General features: G+C 44.6%; 2 protein-coding genes across 5 annotated transcripts; one reads left to right on the forward strand and one right to left on the reverse strand.

Annotated features, from left to right (window-relative positions):
• Positions 1 to 587: 587 nt before the first annotated feature.
• On the reverse strand, positions 588 to 12,317 carry LOC118363782 (oxysterol-binding protein-related protein 11-like). Of its 2 annotated transcripts, none has more exons than XM_035744995.2 (13): positions 12,168 to 12,317; positions 11,184 to 11,252; positions 10,682 to 10,857; positions 10,084 to 10,163; positions 8,008 to 8,196; positions 7,406 to 7,607; positions 6,180 to 6,322; positions 5,619 to 5,753; positions 4,385 to 4,862; positions 3,967 to 4,153; positions 3,402 to 3,584; positions 3,055 to 3,208; positions 588 to 2,671 (listed from the first exon to the last, which is right to left on the reverse strand). In XM_035744995.2, exons 1-13 carry the CDS (start codon positions 12,170 to 12,172, stop codon positions 2,615 to 2,617), a joined length of 2,058 nt encoding a protein of 685 aa, XP_035600888.1. In that variant the 5' UTR covers positions 12,173 to 12,317; the 3' UTR covers positions 588 to 2,614. The 2 variants fall into 2 exon arrangements, with proteins under 2 accessions (XP_035600888.1, XP_035600887.1); XM_035744994.2 differs by lacking the exon at positions 12,168 to 12,317 and adding an exon at positions 11,593 to 11,976.
• Positions 12,100 to 17,363, forward strand: LOC118363783 (glycerol-3-phosphate dehydrogenase [NAD(+)], cytoplasmic-like). 3 transcript variants are annotated; one of them, XM_052488618.1, is made up of 9 exons: positions 12,100 to 12,310; positions 12,388 to 12,573; positions 12,912 to 13,089; positions 14,697 to 14,837; positions 15,133 to 15,271; positions 15,397 to 15,509; positions 15,882 to 16,115; positions 16,266 to 16,372; positions 16,766 to 17,363. In XM_052488618.1, the coding sequence occupies exons 2-9, from the start codon at positions 12,533 to 12,535 to the stop codon at positions 16,860 to 16,862; spliced, it is 1,050 nt and encodes a 349-aa protein (XP_052344578.1). In that variant the 5' UTR covers positions 12,100 to 12,310; positions 12,388 to 12,532; the 3' UTR covers positions 16,863 to 17,363. The 3 variants fall into 3 exon arrangements, with proteins under 3 accessions (XP_052344578.1, XP_035600891.2, XP_035600890.2); XM_035744998.2 differs by lacking the exon at positions 12,388 to 12,573 and having other exon boundaries at positions 12,106 to 12,310; XM_035744997.2 differs by having other exon boundaries at positions 12,109 to 12,573.
• The last annotated feature ends 4,516 nt before the right edge of the window (positions 17,364 to 21,879 follow it).

The following is a 21,879-nucleotide window of genomic DNA, read 5'->3' on the forward strand; positions in this document are numbered from 1 at the left end:
CTCTGTCATCTACGCATAGTCACTCTACCTACATGTACATACAACTAACCGGTGCCCCCGCAATTCGACTCTATCGGTACCCCCCTGTATATAGTCTCGCTATTGCTATTTTACTGCTGCTCTTTAATTACTTGTTACTTTTCGCTTATTCTTAGCCATATTTTTTGGGAAACTGCATTGTTGGATAGGGGCTCGTAAGTAAGCATTTCACTGTAAGGTCTGCGCATGTGACTAATAACATTTGATCTGGCATATGAGACCGAAGGGAGAAACCACAATCAAAGATTAAGGCATTTTGTGAGTGGTGACGACAGTTCTCCGGTGATTAAGATGACAAAAATATATATATATTTTTAAAAGTGTGCTTCTTTTCATAAGGAATATTGAAGAGGGTTTCGAACTTATGCCCAACCTAAACTGCTAGCCATGTAAGGCAAACACACAATTGTAGAGAAAGGTAGCTTCCCTGTATTGATTGTGGTCCACTAGACACGCACGGTCAATAAGGGAAATGTATTGGGTTATTAAATATTACTGTTGAATGCGCAGTGCTTTTTTTGGGGGGGGGCGAAAGAGTTAACACGATACTCAATTGATAGGCAATTTATTTAATCATTCATTACCACACATATCTTGGTCTACAAGGAGTCATGTTTCCTTCAATGTCAGTGCATTTCACAGGTCAGCAAGACAAACGAGTAATATTCCAAACAACAAAGTCAACATGTATAACACCATTCAGGGGTCTGCGCTTCTAACATGTCTTTCTTCAAACCAGGAAAGAATGCAACAACTACCCTCAAAACAACCAATATTTACATACTATTGCATCATTCATAGCGGTGATGGGGGAAACAAAACAGGGCTAGATTACAGAACTGGCACGCAGGGCACGTGCCCCGGCATCCCCGACCTCAAGGGGTTGGTTCCCCTTGGAGGTCGGGGAACCCCCAGATAGCATAATGTGTAGAATTGCCTCAATATAGCTTTAAAACAGCTAATTGTTCTCAGGCTCATGCCAAAATGTGTAGAATAGCAGTACGAAACTGCTATAAATTAGCTGACTTCCAAATCCGGTAATCCGGCCCTGGGGGGGGGGGGTATGCTATACTCTTGGACTGGAAGAAGCACACAGGAAGAGTGATTAAGGCACCATGACGTGGATAGAGTAGCTTATCAATGCAGAGTTAAAAATCAAATCCCATGCTCTTCTCTTCGCATTCTGCCTATCAAATAAGGGGTTGGGAGAACCTTTCCAGGCTGATATTGACTGCATTGGTGTTGAGACTCAACTAGTGTTGTGTATTTCATACATTGGGGGGGGTGAAAAATGTGATAACTGTAGCTTTTTAATAGAACCACCACGAGGGAGCAATCTCATTCAAAACCAACTAATAAGGTGACGATATTAAAGGTATATTCTGCTCTTAAAAATCAGAACAGACAGATATCCAGGAGATTAACATTCATTTTGAACCAGAAAAATAAGTAAAACATGTGTTTGCATATGAAAACAAATTTGTGGAATTCAGACATAGTAACCAGAGTATAATAATACTTGCAGTACACAAAAACACTTTGCTCATCATGCGTTCCATTTCCCACAATGCCTCCAGGGAGGTGGACTATATCCCTTTGGGACTGCGAAAGGAATCATTGTTACTTTATCATACATCGCATATCAACAAATGCATCCACTTTGGGGGGGCCTAAATCGTTAAAAATACTATCATGCCAAACAAACCTTGTCAATCATTTTGAACAATGGAATCATCCAAATGGAGAAGTGTGTGCAAAACCAAAGGAGTAATGTCATTAATTACCTACAGTATGAATTCAGGAACATTGTCCCAATTATAAACTTGTTCATTGTAGTGACAGGTTGTGTGTGTGTGTGTGTGTGTGTGTGTGTGTCTTATCCAAGCTGTGACATAATATGTGCAGGGTCATGTTCATTAGGCACCAAACGGAAGAAAAGTCAAAAAGGGAGGGACTGTATGTACTTATCCAATAACTAATTTACCGTTGAATTGCGTTTTAAAACATTCTGTCGCATGCCCTAATGAACATGACCCAGGCCTTGCCAAACATATCCCAAAAATACAGCTATCCAGTTCACACCGTCAAACATCAATCGATGTACTTTGAAAGATGCACTTCCATTCTCGGTCTCGTGTGCGACATCACTGTAAAAAAAAAAACTCCCCTCTGAATCGTGATCCTTGAACACTTTAAAAACAACCCAAACGAGCGCGTCGTCATACGATTGTGAAGGCGGCGTAAATGGAGTACCTTGTATCTGTTCCAAGGAGAAATGTCCTCATTCAGAGTGGATTATACAAAAAGTCATCATCAGCACAAAAGCCTGTACCTTACTATCTTGAGGTTTGAGTTGTACATCGAGTGGGAGATGAAACTATATAGCTTGTCATCACGTTACAGGGCTTTCCCCAATACCTTTGCATCCGTATGTATGTAAGTGGAGGTCGCGCTTTACCTCGACCGTTTAGGAAATAACCCCACACATTCGCGCACACACACACACAAACCAAAAGAGAGCGTCAGTCTCGTGGCTACACCCGTTCTCGATGATAGATCTCACTGACCGGTAGGACTAAGTTTTCAGAGTGGGTGTTTTCCACAGTGGTTTGTGATACATCCAGCCTTCGCCCTAACACAGAGAGGAGGAAAGAATAGAAAACATGACAAAAACAATTATAAAAAGTACAAGCTAAGATTTCCTGCTACGCAGTTGTCATTTCAACGTATAAATGTCTGACAGAAGAGAATCCATTATAAAATCCATTGATTCCTGAATATAAACTGTAAATGCCTCATTAGATATCATGTGTCCATGATCCTTGCATTCTTCTAGCAAAACTGGGTGTCAAAATGTCTGACCGCTTAACGAAACAACGATAGAACGTTTCCTGAAGAAAATGTGCGTGCCTGCTTCAGCTGTCCAAAAGCATGTCTGTCCAGAGCTCCCCCAGGTCTTACTGAAGCAAGCGCGCCAAATATGAAAAGGTTTGTCAAGACGATGTTCTTACGTACCTCGCTCTCAAAATATCTGGTCCTCCATGGGGTCTCGGTCTCAGTGCGGTGTCTCTCCTCGGTCCTCTGTCGCTCCTCCAGGATCCTCTTGTACTCCGTGGCCTTCTCAATGTCCTTCTGACGCAGCGACTCGGTTACATGCTGCCACAGGCGCCTAAAAACAGAGTTATCTATTTACATCACGACTATTCAAATGGTACAAGGCACAATCATCAACAGAGGAGACATAATTAGCTACACGGCTTGTTTTTCATCTACAGTCCTCATCTATGCCACAACCTCACCTGAAAGCGTCGGAAACAAATCTCTGCATATTAATGACAATGTGATGGACTTTTTGGTCTAACCTCGATTCAGTTGGTCCTTGCTTGTCGTTGGGGCGCACGCGCTTCTTGGTGACGGGCAGCTTGGTGACGTCCACCATGCACGTGTCGCCGTTCTGGTAGCTGAACTCGAGCACGCCGTTCCACTCGCCCTGCACGCGGCACACCACGGCGCTGGTGGCGTTGTGCTTTACCTCCGCCGTCACCCTGCGTGAGGCGCCACGAGAGCAGGACACACGGTCAACGATATCAACCAATCACAGCCTCTATGCGCAAACTATGCAAAACAATTTTGAGGTCACTTCAAAGAGTTGTGGCTTTTGTCAATTATTCAAGCACTTGTTTATTAACTCAATTTAAATTAATCTTTCTTTAGCCAGGATAATCCACTCCACTCCTTACCGTCACAGTTTTCTAGGGAGTCCTAGGATCCATAAAAATGTAATTATTTAAATCTAAACACACACAGTAACATAACATGGAACTAACTATATGAAGCTGTAACGGCACAGGGACATAAAGCCAATGTAACAATTTAATGAAAGCATTAGAAATTCCTCTGCATGTGTGCTCTGTGAGGGGCACTCACTTGTGCAGCTTGCCTCCGTAGAAGGGCTTGGTCTGGAAGGTGATGACTGCGGAGTATCCCGACTTGGTGCAGTTCACGTTAACCTTTCCCCCCAGTTCCACCCAGGGCACGGTAAGGATGGAGCGGGCGTATGCACAGGGAAGCGTGAAGGTGTACTCCTCGTCATGCTCCAGCAGGTACAGACAGCCTACACATACAGATTACTGTAAGGTTTATACCTTGTATCCTGTTCCCATTACAGATCACTTTTAGGCAGAGGTTTGAAGTCAAAAGACTCAACAATAATTACTTCCTGTATGGAAGAAATGTCCACTCTCCCTTTGACATTGGTCTGAAGGAAGTAGGCCTAATCCCTTACCGAGTCTCTCCATTTCAAACCAGGTGCAATAATCGATACTCAGTCTCTAGCCGGCCTTACCTTCCCCGATCATGGACACCCCGATGGACATGCCCATGAACTTGCTCTTGGTCCACACGTGGGTGTTGACACACATCCGCCTCTCGGGGCACTCGGCGTAGAAGCCCGACACGGGCGGGTGATGGGACACCTGCTCAGCTACGAAGCGCAACTGGTAACTACCGTCCTCCCCCTCGGTGGTGGGGCTTCCCTGGGGAGGAGAGGGGGGCGAGGGGGCATCCTTGGCGGGTTCCCCTGACCTGGGCACCCTCCAGGAGCAGTGGAAGCTCTCGCCGATGATGGGGTTATAGGGCTTCTTGGCGATGGCGCCCTTGCGGCCCTCGTGGAAGGAGGTGAGGTAGTACTCAACGAAGCGCACCATGCGCTCCTCGGGCCCTTGGCCGTCTGTGATGGCTACGAACAGGTCCGGGTGGGACATGAAGTCAGCGTACATCTCTAGCAAGGAGCGCTTCTCCAGGATGAAGGTGGGCAGCACCACCTGAGGAGATAGAACTATTTATGACCTTTAATAAAGCAGGTTGGGTCATTGACAATTGTTCAATAATCTAGTATGTGATCTATAATGACATGTAGCTATGAGGTAAAGATTTTTCTTTTTAAAGCTTCAATTGGAATTTGAGAGCACATTCTCTTTTTATGTCTTGACTAACTACTATCCGACACACAGGCTTTGAGCCGACACTAGCTGCTAACCATGGGAAACGGAATTTCACTGAAGTAGAGCCGAGACGATAATCGAAAATGATCGACGCCGACCATACAGATCACTTATAGCAGGCATTTTGTAGCCTATATTAGAGAAATGTGAAGTCTGAAATTAAATACGGTTGCTAATATGGAGGATTGTTAATGGGACAACTTATGGCTAAAACCATCAAACTAGTGGTATTAGTTTAAAAGTTAACGCAAATAAAAACTGGTGCACATTAACTTTTAGAACGCATCGTTCTATTTATTGTTATCGCATTAATTCAAGCAATTTAAATCGCAATATGGATTTTAGTCCATATCACCTAACTCTACCATGAAGTCAGCAAGAAAAGCGAAACAACAAACAGAGGCATTTCTTAACTGCAATATGCAGTCCTTTACATTAGCCAATCAGAGGACGGGAAACAAGACACCACTACAGTCTGTCTATCTGGGCCTTGGTCCAGCCTGATGCATGTTTCAGGCTGGGCCTTGGTCCAGCCATATGTTTCAGGCGGTGTGAGCGTTGTGGAACTTGACCTACCCGTGTGAGGTCCATGCCCAGCTTGAGCTGCGAGAGCAGGTGTAGGATGACACTGCGTTCCTCCTCCACCGCCCCCAGTTCCTCCTCCTTTTCCGTGAACGCGTCCTCCACCTCGTCCTCCCCGTCAATCTCCTCCTGGCAGGGGATACAACAATATTTACGTTGAGAACAACATAAGTTGTGGCTTGCATCTTGAAAAACAGTCAAGCTGAAGTACCTACAAGAAAAAGCTATGATTGAAAATAAAAGGCCTTTAGTTATATTTACCGTCCTCCTCACCTGACCATGGATTGACAAATTGATCATTGGAAACAATGCTATACATTTAATTATTAAATAAAAAGTACTGAAGTCAGATTGTCCTGTCCAAAGAGATACGCCAATCACTTTTCAAATACTTTCTTTTCACGTCGACCTTTCTAGCACAGTTCCAGTAACTATAATGGATGCGTAACCAGGCCACTCCGACTCTGAGCTCTTGATACATACAGCATCAGGTCAGTAGTTTGGCTCGATAGTGGGAAAAGGCTTTTTGGATCTAGTAATGTTCCTTGTCCTTACCCCAGAGAAACTGCAGGGCTCCGTGGCACTGAGCTCCAGGAGGCTACCCTCCAGCGGCCCTCCCTCGGTGCTGAAGCTGTCCAAGGGCCCGCCATTCTTCAGGATGTCCGGCAGCTTGGGCTCCAGCCACTCGATGGTGGGCCCTGTAACACCCGACACAGCGGTGGCCGCCACGACCTTTAGCTCAGAGGTACTCATGCTAGGCTACAAGGCCCCTTAAGGCTACCAGACCAAAACAACAAGGTTGTAGCCAGTGACCATTCAAGAAAGACCCAGGCTGGCGTATTCCCCTGACAGTTCCCTAGGACTACAGGATGAGACATTAACCCGATCCCCGGTACACAGGGAGTATCGAGATACGTTTTATGCCCAGCCAACAGGAAACCGCCTGATTGGTGGGTTAGTGTTTGGCAGGGAGGAGAGGCCCATTCAAATTAGCACGGCCCACACAATCCTTGACAACTTTTCCTGATTGGCTGGTCCCCGGGTTCCGTCCTGTTCGTGGGCCTAATGAAATATGGATGCCAGGTAACAAGATCTCTTACGATCTCCTACGTCAAACCGGGAACTTGTGACGGCTTTTCACTGTTTTCCCGATTCCACAATGTCTGGTTGGCTCTGTCAAAAGTAGCAGCCATACACTTTTGGTAAGTCTCTTGGCTGTCAGTATGGTGCGGTGTGATCAAAAAGGAAGAAAGGTGGTTAATGGGAGAGCTGTTATTACTCAAGTTACCCAATGAGCGATCTGGTTACCAGCCTAGACAGCCGGTAAGAATAAGTACCGCTCCCTCATTAATTATGGAAAAATAATTCCACTGTCGGCTTTCGGAGAAAGCTTTCAGAGTACATCTGGACTGGGAGGGTCAACATGTGCAATTCCATGATTTGTGAGGTAGAGTTGTGCAAGCACATGATTGGTGTCTAGTACATGTCACATACAACTAAACATGACTAAAAACCCTTATTGGAAACAAAACACCTTCGAGACTTCCACGGCTAACTTTGAGAAATGGGTCAAAGAAAAGGCAACTTACACCGTTTCTACCTTGCTTGAAGGCAAATCTGAGAAAGCCTGGCAATAAAGATCTACCCACTGAAAAAACTAACAGTGCATGTACACAGATCCCTTTCTTTTCATTAGAGTTCATCCATAAATGAACACACATTACTGTCACCAGTAGTGACCTACTCCCCCTCCCCTCCAGGCCCCCAGCGGTCACCCTCACCTCCCAGGGAGCTCCTCTGGCGGGCCACCTGCTGCAGCTGCAGGATGTGCAGGCAATCGTTGAGGCAGTTCATGGTGGCCATGGAGGTGGCCTTGAGCATCAGCAGGTCCTGGTCTAGCGGGGAGAGGGGGCCCGCGGCCGGGGGCAGGCCCTCGATGGTCTGGATCAGGTCTCGGTGCTGGCCCTGGGCCTGGGTCATCATCTGGGAGTAAAGAAGAGCGGAAGGAACCGGAGGGGTAAGTCGATACCGATGTACAAATGTGCTTACTGTATCCGTCATTCGATTAAAACAAGAAGTCCCTGTCACCTAGTCCTAGATGAACGATCTTCATAAAATGACACTAAACAAAAAAAGCTGAGTAAGACGGGTAGAAAGAGAATTCCTCTATGACAAAATACATTTCAAATAAGGCAGAAGAGATATTCTTCTCTCTACCACCAGCTATGCCTGTTGAGACGCAAAGTTATGACAACAACAACAAAAAACTGATGGAGAATACAAAACACTGAGATAAACAACAACAATATCCTTCAAGCTACGCCAAACCCCACTTCTATTTTTGTACATGAGGTAATAGCTACCACCCCCATCCCCAGCCTACCTCTCTGGCATCAAGCAAATGGTCGGGCAGCAGGGACCTCTTGGAGGAGTACAGCGAGGAGCCCTTGTGGAGCTGAGTCATGCTGAAGAAGGAGGCAGCGTTCTGGCTGGGCCTGCGCTGGGACAGGGGCGAGCTGGCGCTCCCCTGAGACGCCATGGAGTAGCTGCGAGACTTGGGCGGAGGGTTACTCTGGACAAAGACAAGATGGTCAACAAATTTGTCATCGAGTGAATCTCATCTGTGAGAGGATCTTCAGATAAGTATATTTTGACCATTGGAGCGTGTGGAATGTACGTAAAGTTGCCCCTTAGACTCGGATATTGGGTCAGTTTAGCATTTCCCTCACTAATGGTTACAGCATAGAGATCGAGGCCTCATCTTTGTATCTTTGCCATTATAGTGTGTGTGAGAGAGAGAGAGAGAGAGAGAGAATGGGCAGCGACATTGAGGCTTAGGCCATTGACGTCTTTGTCATTGGCCGATTGCTCCCAACTTACAGGAATCCCAACCAGTTGACTACTTTAAAAATGGTGGAAGCACTCAATGGAAATGTCCATGTTAAAACGAGTTATAGATCTCTAATTACCGCTAGGATTGTGGTAGGGGGAAAAGATCCTAGATCTGTACCTAGGGGAATCTTAACCTGTGGAGCCATCTTGTTTGTGACTATTTGTGTGACCTTATGGTGTCATGTCCGTGTGCTCTGTAAATGCTGATTGTCTTCAACTCAAGTGCTCAAGATGCGAGACGAATTAAGGCCAATAATGTGAAGTGTACTGAATCGAGTCGTTATGGTTACGCCACAATTTATCCAAGAATAGAGTTTGCATCATGCTTGTGGTTTGTCACATTCTGTCTTATCATCAGTATTTCAATAGAAAATGTACATCTGTTAGGAAGGAAATCCTACTGAGTGATACAGACTCACTGACTTTAGCCAGGAACGTAAGATCAAACTTGTTTTTTAAGGAAGTGTCACATCCCCCCTACCCCAGGGGTGCTTTGCTGCAGCCAGGGCATGGATGGTCTTGACTAAGCTAAATGAATAGTAGCTCGAGTTCCCCATTAATGTGTTCTCATTATCAAGCACACACACTACTACATCTAATCTAAATACAAGACATCCGCTCTGCACTTCTGTTATGAAGCTCATGTTACAGGCAACCATGGACACGATCAATGGAATTGGGTCACAAAACGAGCTAGTAGAGAGTGTCTGGATCAAGGGAAAACATTGTTGTGAGTGAGAAAGAGCTTGTGATGGTGAGTGTGTATGCATGCAACTGTGTGTGTATGCATGCATGCAACTGTGTGTGTGTGTGTGCAACTGTGTGTGTGCGTGCAACTGTGTGTGTGTGTGTGTGCGTGCATGCAACTGTGTGTGTGTGTGTGTGTGTGTGTGCAACTGTGCAACTGTGTGTGTGTGTGTGTGCATGCAACTGTGTGTGTTTGTGTACGTGCATGCACTGTGTGTGTGTGTGTGTGTGTGTGTGTGTGTACGTGCATGCAACTGTGTGTGTGTGTGTGCGTGCATGTGTGTGTGTGCATGCAACTGTGTGTGTGTGCGTGCGTGCGTGTGTGCATGCAACTGTGTGTGTGTGCATGCATGCACTGTGTGTGTGTGTGTGTGTGTGTGTGCATGCAACTGTGTGTGTGTGCGTGCGTGCATGCATGCAACTGTGTGTGTGTGCGTGTGCGTGCATGCATGCATGCACTGTGTGTGTGTGTGCATGCAACTGTGTGTGTGTGTGTGTGTGTGTGTGTGTGCGTGCATGCAACTGTGTGTGTGTGTGTGTGTGTGTGTGTGTGTGTGTATGCATGCAACTGTGTGTGTGTGTGTGTGTGTATGCATGCAACTGTGTGTGTGTGTGTGTGTGTGTGTGTGTGTGTGCGTGCATGCAACTGTGTGTGTGTGTGTGTGTGCGTGCATGCATGCAACTGTGTGTGTGTGTGCGTGTATGCATGCAACTGTGTGTGTGTGTGTGTGTGTGTGTGTGTGTGTGTGCATGCATGCATGCAACTGGGTATATGCGCCTGTGAAAGTGTGTGTGTCAGACGAAAAGCCCTGGCCTTTACCTTCCCCATGGCCTCAGTGTGGTGCTGCGTGCAGATCTGCAGCCGGCTCACCCAGTGCTGTCTCTCTTTGGCGTCCGTGGCTGGGAAACAACACCACAGGGTCACATTCATTAGTATACACGGTTGCAAAATGTTTTGCAACTGAAAATTCTAATGAGATTCCTATTGGGTATGTTCAGTTAGTGCATCCCTGTTTCAGTTGGTTTTCTTTAGTTTGGTGCCTGAACAGAGTGAGCACATTACAGTGCAGCAGAGTGAATCTCTCCGCATGGATCAATAACGACAACGTTATCCCTCGTCAACCGAGGATAATGAGAAAACCGCCATTATCGCGTATTGATTTGGATATGTTTTACCTGCTTTCTCCCCTTCCTGAAGTATTGGTACAATAGTCTGACAGTGACTAGATGTGCATCTTGCCTGTCCAACTACTGACTGATATATTGAGGACATAATAACATTGTGATGAAATGCAAACCATACATGTCCAGTAGTAGACTACTCAAACAGCATGACACTCTCGTATGAGTTGTTGTAGCTGTTTTGATTGTTTTTTTGATTGGTGAGGAGTGTGAGAGACAGTGTGTGTGCGTTTCACCTCGGAGCTTGTATTGTTCCCCACTGATGGCATTAACCGTGAAGGTGTGGGAGTCCTCGTCGCTGGGGGATATGACCGCCCCTGCCAAGGGGAGTGTCCCGCGAGGTTTCTGGGGCCTGGACTGCTCATTGACAAAGTACTCCAACAACCCTGCCTCATTGTTGAGGACAAAGAACCTGCATGAAGAGCAGAACATTCAATCAAATAATTTGAGTAATTTAGCAGACGCTCTTATACAGAGCGATTTACCTCACTTATAGAAGAAAATAAGGTTGGGTGCCTTGCGAGGGCATAGACAGATGTCTCATCTAGTCGTCTCGGGGATTCGAGCCAGTGACCTTTTGGTTACTGGCCCAATGCCCCTGAGCTCAAGATGCTTGTTGGCAAAGCAATGAATCAATTCAGTAGTATGTTTAGTTGATTTGATCAAATTGTAAATGCTATGTGCATTTATTAAAAGTACTGTTTAATCAATGTTCTTCAACCTGGGCTGCCCACTCACCTATATTGCCATCCTGTTACCAGGTTGGTGTATTTCATCAGGTAACCGTCAATATTTTCCATGTGGTCACTGAATAGAGCAGAGATTGAGCAAATGATTGACAGTTAGCAAACACGATAGTTATGCTACAATAACATCAATGGGTTGGCAAAGTTCAACTCCAGATGAACCTCTGATCCAACTCTGACTAGCCTGTTCACTAATAGTTAAGTCAGTAAGCTCAGCTAGAAAAAGCGAGAAACCATAGCCGGCTAGACAGCTAACGTTTGACCAAGGGCTTCCTAGTTAACGTTACCAACTGAAGATGTGTGTTGCACTGCCTATTAACCAAACAAATCACTGCAGCTAACTAGGTTTGCACGATTGGTTAGCCAGATAATTAGCCTAGCTAGCTAGACAGTCATCATACCTGTACTGCCAGCCTTTAGAACTCCCTCTCCCAGAACTACCAGGCGTCCCTTTCTGGGGAAAGACATCCAGTTTCCCTTCACTGTCCGATATTCGTATTGCCGTGACGGTTTCTCCTTGCATAGTCATAGCCAACGTTATAGCTAGCTAACAAGCTACAAACCTTGCCAGAAACGTTAGCTAGCTTGACAACTAGTCACACAGCAATCTCTAGTCTGATTTGCTAACTTGAAGGCCTTGCTCAGATGGATTTATTCAGTTTATGGCTTTAGAAACCATAGCTATCGTTAATGAGAAACTATCTAAACGACTGATTAAGTAATCCATCACAATATATTCTTGTAAAAACAGTGGCGTGCTAGCTAGCGAGGTCGTGAGCTTGGGGTTTACATGATCCAAATCGCTGCTAACAGGCTTCACGATGACGCGACACGGAACTGGAGTCATGTGATTCAATTCCATGAAAGGACTTCCGCATTGGCAAAACAATAGGGACATTTGTGGCATACAAAGTTTTTCCGTAATAGGTTGCAGTTGTCGAAATAGAACACGTCTTCAAATATATCCTGCACATACCCCATCGAGCTACCGCCGGCACATATTTCAGTCGTGTTGCATGACAAACAGTGAGAATTGTGTATCTCCCCCGAGCTCGGCAAATCGAGAAAATTATCGGACTTTCTCCATGGATAAATGTCTCTCCATACTTGTCATTACAGGTTCGTCGTGGTGACACACCCAGAATAACCCTACTGTTATCTAACCTGTACAAACCTTTCCCCTCTTTTATATACAGGGTAAAAGGGCGGTGTGCTAAAAAAAGAATGTGCTGCCCACACGACTAGGGCGTATAAGGAAGTTATGGACATAGTTATAAACACGGCATTTTACTGATCCCTTAACACTGTTCAAGGAATCGTGGCTGCTACTCTACCTTAAAAATGCCTGCTAAGAAAGTGTGCATCGTTGGATCCGGAAACTGGTATATTTATGGGCTTTCTCTATTTGCATGTGCCTGCATTCGACAGAATTGTATCATGAATTCCACTCATTGATTCATAATGTAGCCAACTAAGTGCTCATATTTGGCTAAATTGACAACTTGCAATGTAATTTCATAGAATATCAAACAGAAGTTTGATTTACAATCTTTGAATGCAGGCTTGGGTATATGCAAACCATTCCGTGTACTGTTATAATCTGGTTATGGTACCCCCAAGATATATTTAGCATGTTGTTCATTTTGCGACTGGGATTTTGAAAATATGAATGGTGTTATTCCATTGCCCTCCAATCTAATCCGTTTTCATCATCTCCTAGGGGCTCTGCGATAGCCAAAATCGTTGGTCACAATGCAAAGGGATCCAACAGGTTTGACCCCATTGTTAACATGTGGGTGTTTGAAGAGATGATCGATGGCAAAAAGTTAACAGAAATCATCAACACAGAGCATGAGAACGTCAAATACCTACCGGGTCACAAGCTTCCCAAAAATGTGGTTAGTTTGGTTTAATATTAGATTTTTGCCTCAAGATTACAAATCATTGAGTTGGGCAATACATCTGGAGTTAACGTTATCTCCGGACATGCTTTGTGGTTGTGTAAAAGGATACACACAGATAAGATGAATGAAGTTTGACCTATACAGAGATGATAACATATCCGTCTGGGGTTGTTCACAAGAACCTAAGGCATTCTGCTTTATCCCTAAGGTTCTCAGCTATAAGCACTGTTTACCGGTGGGCCCATGTAAACTACAATCCCCTCTTTGTTTTAAAGTTCAGAAACGTCAATAATCATCGCATGCAATGCGTTTTTTGAAACATGGAATTATCTTTCATATCAGTGAGAAATAATCTTTCACATAAAAAAAAGATCCGCTTACTGTATCAGGTTTGCACTGAACCATAGGGCTGTATGTATGCAAAGTATGGGATCAATATCATGCCAAATGTGTTCCTCCAGACGACAAAACTACACTTACTTTCCAGTTACTCAGACACACAGGTTTTCAAGCACGCTAGATATCTAATTAGCACAGGTGGTCTTCTCTGCCTTCCATTAGTAAAGTGCTGTAACATGGCCATATGGGAACACAAACCCTAACCTTATAAAATAGTGCTGGGGTAAGAAATCTAGACAGTTACATATCAGGATATTATTTTTGACAATAAATCATGTAGTTTTGACATTATCGCAATATGATTTCTTTGTTAGTCGTCCTGTAGTTTTCCTTAGCTTGTTTTCCTAGCTTGTTCTCCATCTCCTTTTTTAAGTAGGGAGCCAATTTGTTTTAAGCACTTTTATTTCCCTGACTGATCCAAACTAATTTTCTCATGTTCTTGCTTGTCCCTCTGCAGCTATATGGTGAACCGTTTGGCACATCCAATCGCAATAAAATCACAGTATCGAATCTCAAAACATAGATTTGCAATACATATCGTATTGGCACCTAAATATCGTGATAATATGGTATTGTGAGGTCCCTGGAAATTCCCAGACATACTATAAAAGGTGTGTAGTAATTTAGACTTTTTTGGATATACATTTTTGCTGCTATGAAAGATACTTTCCTTATATTTCCAAAACCGTACTGCAAGTGATGCATGTTAACGTTCAGAACGAGTGTCGGGGCTCTTAACAAAACTCCCCCGGCCAGAATATACCTTCATGGGTAGATGATTAAGGTAGTTGGCATTCTCTGAACGGCCTACCAGTCTGACATACCTTGCTTCCCACTATGCCAAGACTTAATGCGTGTGTTATTGTATCCAGCCGCCCCTTGTGTCAATTCCTTAAACGACCCTGTAACAAAATAACATCACATAACATATTGTAATCACAGGAGGTTGGTGGCACCTTGATCGGGGAGGACGGGATCGCGGTAATGGCTGGAGCGGGAAAAAAATGGATTGTTATCAAACCCATGGTCTCTACGTGCCTGACGCCATTCCATTCGCTCCGTTCCAGCCATTACTATGAGCCGTCGTCCCCTCAGCAGCCTCCACTGCGTAATGTAGATTCACGATAAATGCTACTACATAGTAACATCCATCATGAATAGTACAGTGTATCATGCTATCTTTTCCCACTCCAATTTACCAGGTTGCTGTTCCAGACATCACAGAAGCGGTGAAAGGGGCCAGCATACTGATCTTTGTCATTCCACATCAGTTCATTGGGAGGCTATGTGATCAGATGAAACCTCATATTGCAGAGGGAACCATTGGGATATCCCTCATCAAAGTAATGTCATTTGGCTCTTTTTCACACCAGCTCTCACTTAGAAAAAACATTGCTAAAATCTATAAAAATGTATAAGTCTGACTTTACTCTGGCTTCATATCGGGCTCTTTATCACTCAGGAAAAGTCTCAGCTGTATGAATTTATCATCATGGCTATGATTTTATACTCATTATGTAACAGCAGCCTAGTCACAAAAAAATGCTGCCACCCAAATGCTGGTAACTAGGGTATATGTTACAAAATGAGTGATTGAAGGCAGCCTAAGATCTCTTTTCTGCCCTGGTCCTTATTCAGGGCATCGATGAAGGTCCCGAGGGCTTGAAGCTCATCTCTGACATCATCCGTGAGAAACTGGAAATCGAGGTTAGCGTCCTGATGGGGGCCAACATTGCCAACGAAGTGGCTGATGAGAAGTTCTGTGAGACCACAATTGGTAAAATATTTTTCCATAATATTATCTAGGATAGTGCTGTAATGTTTTGTGTCCTCCTCGGCTTGTGTTGCAACTCCCACTGATGCAGTTATGTGTACCTTGACTTTCGATCACTACCTAAACAGGAGCGAAGAACGAAGCAAATGGACATATCTTTAAAGAGCTGCTGCAGACTCCCAACTTCAGGATCACCGTGGTGCAGGAGAGTGACACAGTAGAACTCTGTGGGGCTCTCAAGGTACAATTTACATTCAAAGAGAAGAACTTCTGCTACATTGTGAATGGTCCTTCTGTAGCTCAGTTGGTAGAGCATGGCGCTTGTAACGCCAGGGTAGTGGGTTCGATCCCCGGGACCACCCATACGTAGAATGTATGCACACATGACTGTAAGTCGCTTTGGATAAAAGCGTCTGCTAAATGGCATATATTATTATTATATTAATGTAACTTACACAGGAGGCCTATGTTTCATTGCATTGCACCTCTGTTTTGTTTGCTCACATTGTCAAATGTTTATTTTTTTACAAACCATGAATCATAATATTGATAGAAATAGAGTAGAAAACTGCAGATAACCCTTATGGTTCCTTCCCCACTCTCCCCTTCCCAGAATATTGTAGCGGTGGGCGCTGGGTTCTGTGACGGTCTGGGCTTTGGGGACAACACCAAGGCTGCGGTGATCCGGCTTGGGCTGATGGAGATGATCGCCTTCACCAAGCTGTTCTGTAAGGGCCAGGTTTCCCCCGTGACCTTCCTGGAGAGCTGTGGGGTCGCCGACCTGATCACCACCTGCTACGGGGGGCGCAACCGCAAGGTGGCCGAGGCCTTCGCCAAGACGTCCAAGGTGACAAACACGACTCAAGGATGTGACTGTGCTGTGACCAGTGCAACTTTTAACTGTTTTGTCAGGTTGATAACGGTTAAGATATTAATATCCATCACTTCAAGAAACTTGTGTGTGTGCTTTAAGTAACTATGTTGCATACCCTTCCAGTCTATTGAAGAGCTAGAGGCTGAGATGCTCAATGGTCAGAAGCTCCAAGGTCCACAAACCTCTGCTGAGGTGTTCAAAATTCTCAAGAAGAGAGACATGATCAGCAAGTGAGTACAACTCTTTCACCTTAAAGTGAGACTCGGCGATATGACTTTGCTTGCCCTCGCGCAGTCACACAGAGTATCTGCGCATGGGCACAGTTCCACTTCACGCTACTACAACATGGGGAAAATTGTGAAGACGTTTAGCCTCATGCTTCAACGCTCTTGTGGAAATTGTGGCCCGATATTTTTGTGTACTTCGTGCGTCGCTGAGCCTACCTTTAATACATTTAATGACTTGCAAATGTTCCTCCAATATTCCTCTACTCATTCACCACATACATTTTCATCAAATTAGCTGCAAATATGAGCTGAAGCTCTCCTCAATAAATGTGTGAGTGCTGCTAATGGAACCACCCCTTGCTGCATTGAGATTTAGTGCAATGTTTTGTCTTGTAGGTTTCCGTTGTTTGCCTCTGTGTACCAGATCTGCTTTGAGGGAAAAGCTGTGAAGGAGTTTATCACATGTCTGCAGAGCCACCCTGAACATATGTGATCACTCTGGAACCTGCAGCCACGGAACCTGCAACTCCTCCAATGGTGTAGAGTTGAAGTTGTCCCTAGATGCTGATCTTGTCAGTTTTGCATTCCCTTATGGTTAGGTTGGGATTGGAGAGGGGAAGCTGATCCTAGACCTGTACCTATAGGGCAACTTCACCCCCGGAGCCACTTCCAGTAGCACCATCATACCATCAGAGGGCAGCAGTGCAGCATAAATGCTCATTCATATCATTGTAACTACCTAAAAATGTAACTGTAACCACTAAATGTTCCTTATCATTTCATACTAAGTCTGAAGAACCACTACTTAACGTGCTTTGTCGCATATTCATATGTTTTGTGTTTTGATTGTGTATCAGCTTATCAACTAAACCAACTACACTTGACACGTGTAAAGTAATCTTTGTTGGTTACAAAAATGTTTTCTATTCATTTAACAATTTTACAATTTGTGGAACAAATATTCTCAAAATAATACTTTTGAGTGAAAAACAAATATATTGCGACTCTTTTGTTTCACTTCATCTTGTCACATGGGGGCACACTTACTCTAGCTGCATTGGGGTGAGAGGTAGCCTAGTGGTTAGCGCGTTGGACCAGTAACCGAAAGGTTGCTAGATTGAATCCCCGAGATGACAAGGTAAAAGTCTGTCGTTCTGCCCCTGAACCCACTGTTAGGCCGTCATTGTAAATAAGAATTTGTTCTTAACTGACTTGCCGAGTTAAAAAAAAAAAAAAATGATGTCACTTGCCCTTTTTAACTTTGAAATCGTTTCAGAGGATAACAGTGAACAATACAGTTTGAAATAGTTAAGATGAGGGAGGAATAACAAAGATACGTTTATTTGATTGTCTAATGTTGTCCGTGCACATGTCTTGAAAGACAATGAATGAGCATATTTATTTTAATTAGATGTTCCCCTGATGAAAGAAGGATTGCTTATGTTTAACTGATTTTAAATCCGCTTTTCATAACAATTACATTTATCTAGTTCGTGCCTTCACTTCAAAGATGGCCTACTTATCCTAGAGAACACAGACGTAAATGTTGTACAGATATTCCACAAACCCCTTCCCTGGATTCTTCTGTGACACAACCATATCAGACCCAGGATTAAAGAACAATCGTGGCCCTTGTCTCTCCATCTCTTCTGGCTGTATCACAGCGAGAAGAACAGAGGCTTAGTGGGATAGCGAGTAATCAGCTAGGCCTTTGACTTTCCCATCAGATCAGAGGGACCTTGATGCTTCCATCCATCCCTCCACGCTTCCACCCTGTTCGTAGCCACGACCGTATCCGGCCATGGTTCACGTTTACCTGGGTAACCCGACGAGGAGGAGGCCTCTCTTCTGGTTGACAGCTCCACAGACTGGGCTGCCCCAGATCCCACACATCCCTGTACATCAAAGGGCCCAACGGAAGGCAGGGGGCCACGGAGATGGCAAAGGCCCAGGTTGAGGGACCCTGTCTGCCCCTGTTTCCCGTGGGACATTGGGCCCCATGAGTGGACCTGTGTGGGGTGTTGCAGAAGATTAGGCTCCCCTTCACCTCCAGCTGAAGTGGCATCAGTGTTTTGATGTGAGACACTGAGAGCCTTGTGCAGGTTGAGACCCTGGTCCTCTGTCACAAAGAGAAGAGGTGCACCTTCAGTCCTGGGCTTGAAAGAGCAGCTTAATCACTATGGTAACTGCACTGAGGCCAACCAGTCCCTACACAACACTGTCCCATTGTGGGAGAGAGTGAGTATTGGACTTAGGTGGAGAAAGTGAGCAAAAACAAGAGTGTGAGGTCTGGATGGTTCATGGTTGAGATATCACAGTCTGCATGCTGCTGACAAATACATCTACTTATCCAATTACAAGTTGACAGTGCGACTGACTGGGGTTCAAACCTGGCTCTGCTGGGTGACACGAGAATATTAGCCCACTTAGCTAAAGCCTAGGCATAAGTTTGAGGTACTAACGCAAATTGTCAAGTCTCAGGCAAAGGTTACTCATTTAACCAGTGTTGTTCTGAACCACCTCTGTTGCAGCATCAACAAATCAAGGCTATCGTTACACGAGGATTAACTCAACATTTTGCAATATTGAGTTAGAACAAATAGTGTTCGCTGTGATTTACTGTGTGTACTGAGGTGGGGTGAGTTTTTCACTGTTGGTTGATCACACCTGTGTCTCACATGGATGGTTCTGTCAGTGTTCCTCCTCCGAACGTTTCCCCCAGGCCTTGCATGCTCTATATGGGCCACCCCAGGCCCCAACCACCTGGCTCTCACAACCTTATATTTATAACAGTCGTATAATTCTAGTTCTGCGTAAAAATCCCAAACAGACTAGAATATCTTGCTCGGTAAGCTATATAACCTGTGTTCAAATAGGATGTATTTTCTTTCAAATATTTGATTATTTCACTGATACTTCATCGAACACAGTGGGATGGAAGCAAAGGAGTAGTGCAAACCTGTACCCTATATGTAAAATGTACGCACGCATGACTAAGTCACTTTGGATAAAAGCTCCTGCTAAATGGCATATATTGTTATATTATAAACTGGGTGTTTAGAGCCCTGAATGCGGATTGGCTGACAGCCGTGGTATATCTGACCATATACCACTGATATGTCAAAACATTTATTTTTGCTGCTCTAATTACACTGATAACCAGTTTATAATAGCAACAAGGCACCTCGGGGGTTTATGGCCAATATACCACGGCTAAGGGCTGTGCCATGCGTCGTGCCTAAGAACAGCCCTTAGCCGTGGTATATTGGCTATATTACCACCCCCCCATGCCTTATTGCTTAATTATAGTATTATTGTACCTGGCATTTCAGATTGAGCGTTTGCTTGGGCGTAACTATTTGAAAGAAAACAAACACTAGTGGAATCCACATCTGCTATACCCAGTTTGTCTAGTTTTCAGAATATGATCAGTGATCCTGAATGTCAAAGGGTGGGGGAGAGGGGGAAGCAACAGCCCATCCTACATCCTCTCTGTACACACACAGCTAATTACAGGGCCTGATCTCCTCAGCTGTCACTGACACAGTCTCTTCACACGTCAATGCCAGCCGAATGGGCCCTCATCATCAGCGCTCCCTCCCTCTCCCAGGGCCCCCAGGAAAATAAAACAGACAAAAATGCCTTGTCCTCACCCCAGCTGCCAGTCTCACAGGGCAAACATGGCATAATGGCGCAGGGAGCTGAGGTTCAGTCGCAGGGCGCACACACACCTCCCTCCACCCTGCCCTACCCTTCATCTGCACCCACCCTAGCCTACTCCATGCACATTCACAAGGGCATAACATAGTCTTTCTGGGGGCCTCTCATCATGCCACGCCTCACAGAGGCCCTCCTTTGTGTTGGCCCAGTGCTCTGAGGAAATGATAAAGTACAAGGAGTGGGTGTGTATTTGTGGCGGGAATGGGTCAGTTTTTTTGACGGCCATTTGCCATTAGTGGAAGGAGAGGTAGGGCCTTGGCTGGGAGCCCGGCTGTGGTGTGGTGGTGTTGGCTGAATACAAACCATCGACGGTGAACACAAGCACATTTGTTTAGGCCTCCTCCCCCCTCACCTCAGGCAGCCTTGGGAGGAACAGTTGACAATTCCTAACCACACTAGCCTGGACTGGATACTCATCCACACGCTGGGGATAGACAAGGCCGGTTGGGGACAGGAAGAAGAAAGGAAACTTACCTGAAGACTGGACAAAAGAGGCAATATAAAACATTTTTAAAGTATGTTGACTTTTACTGTTGATTTGTTGATTTATGATGTAGTTTCAAAAACAAATGCATGACTTATCACTCCGAATGACAGTGGACTGTCTCTAAAAAAAAAAATCAGGGAGGCTAGAGTAGTATAGCTCGGGAATGTTTTTAGTCCACATTTTGTGCCTTGGTTCACCGTCATCTCTGTTCATCTCCTGAGAAGCAAGAGTTGCTAGAATCGGTGAGCTTAACATATCAAGAAGTGGACCATTTATTTATCTGTAGATTCCCTTTGTAGCTCGTGAATGTTGATGGCCATGTCAAGGGCCTCTCTTCAAGCTTCCGATGTGAAAAGGGACATTTCTTTATTCCCAGTGGGACTCTGCAAATAACATGGCTTGGACATTCCAACGTGTCATTGTAGCATGGGGCGATGCATGAATCCACTTAGTGTTCCTCTGAGCAAAAACATTTCAGTAGACACAGAATCTATGTCCCAAATGGAACCCTTATCCCTGTATTGCAGTACTTTGAACCAGAGGCGTGTATATTTCTATATTTATTTATTTATTAGATCTGTTCTTGTCTATTCATTTTCTTTATTATGTCATGTTTTATGCTTCGTGTGAACCCTAGGAAGAGTAGCTTCTGCTTTGGCAACAGCTAATAGGGATTCAAATTTTAAAAAACTGTTCAAAAGCAGTGCACTATGAAGGGAATAGGGTGCTGTTTGGGATGCACTCAGAGACTGCCTCGACACTGAGCACGTTTCAGCAGACAGACTGCCTCGACACTCCCCAGTCATCTCACTACACTGGGAGCTACACTGTCTCAGATAGAACCGTGCTTCAGTTCCAGCTAACATTTTTGGTTGGATTTGTATTGGATAGTAAAGTTCCCTTCGTTATTACATTCTCCTTTTATGATGTTTTGCGGTGTTGGCGAAACAGTTTTACCTTTACATGTATAGGACACACAATAGCATTGAGTTTGCTTGTTTTAATATTTGTTCTAAGAAGAAACGGAACACATACACTTTTACCATTAACCAGATGCCTGGATAATTAAAAGTCATATTTATCTCAGTGTTGGTATGGAAGCTGTAGGACTGACTGCTTTATGGCCAAGCAGATTTAACTCCCAGATGCAGCTGGGAATTCCGAAGGATAGTGTTCTGGTTAACTATGGGAATTCTCTAACAATATCTTTCACTGAGACTTGGCCAACTCTTCATCTTTATGAATTCCAGACATTGGATTGTGTATGATTGTATCAAGATATAGATTTGCCATTCCATTCCAT

Source organism: Oncorhynchus keta, chromosome 30 (genome assembly GCF_023373465.1).
Source record: "Oncorhynchus keta strain PuntledgeMale-10-30-2019 chromosome 30, Oket_V2, whole genome shotgun sequence".
Taxonomy (NCBI): Eukaryota; Metazoa; Chordata; class Actinopteri; order Salmoniformes; family Salmonidae; genus Oncorhynchus; species Oncorhynchus keta.

What these genes read in the sequence shown, in the direction of transcription:
- LOC118363782 (XM_035744994.2), bottom strand. Translation starts at nt 11,720, where the DNA reads ATGACTATGCAAGGAGAAACCGTCACGGCAATACGAATATCGGACAGT. An exon ending in GGTGTCCATGATCGGGGAAG is followed by an intron (nt 4,154 to 4,384) that starts GTAAGGCCGGCT and finishes CTGTATGTGTAG; the next exon opens with GCTGTCTGTACCTGCTGGAG. An exon ending in CAAGGACCAACTGAATCGAG is followed by an intron (nt 3,209 to 3,401) that starts GTTAGACCAAAA and finishes CTCTGTTTTTAG; the next exon opens with GCGCCTGTGGCAGCATGTAA.
- LOC118363783 (XM_052488618.1), top strand. Translation starts at nt 12,533, where the DNA reads ATGCCTGCTAAGAAAGTGTGCATCGTTGGATCCGGAAACTG. An exon ending in AACTCTGTGGGGCTCTCAAG is followed by an intron (nt 15,510 to 15,881) that starts GTACAATTTACA and finishes TCCCCTTCCCAG; the next exon opens with AATATTGTAGCGGTGGGCGC. An exon ending in CCTTCGCCAAGACGTCCAAG is followed by an intron (nt 16,116 to 16,265) that starts GTGACAAACACG and finishes ATACCCTTCCAG; the next exon opens with TCTATTGAAGAGCTAGAGGC.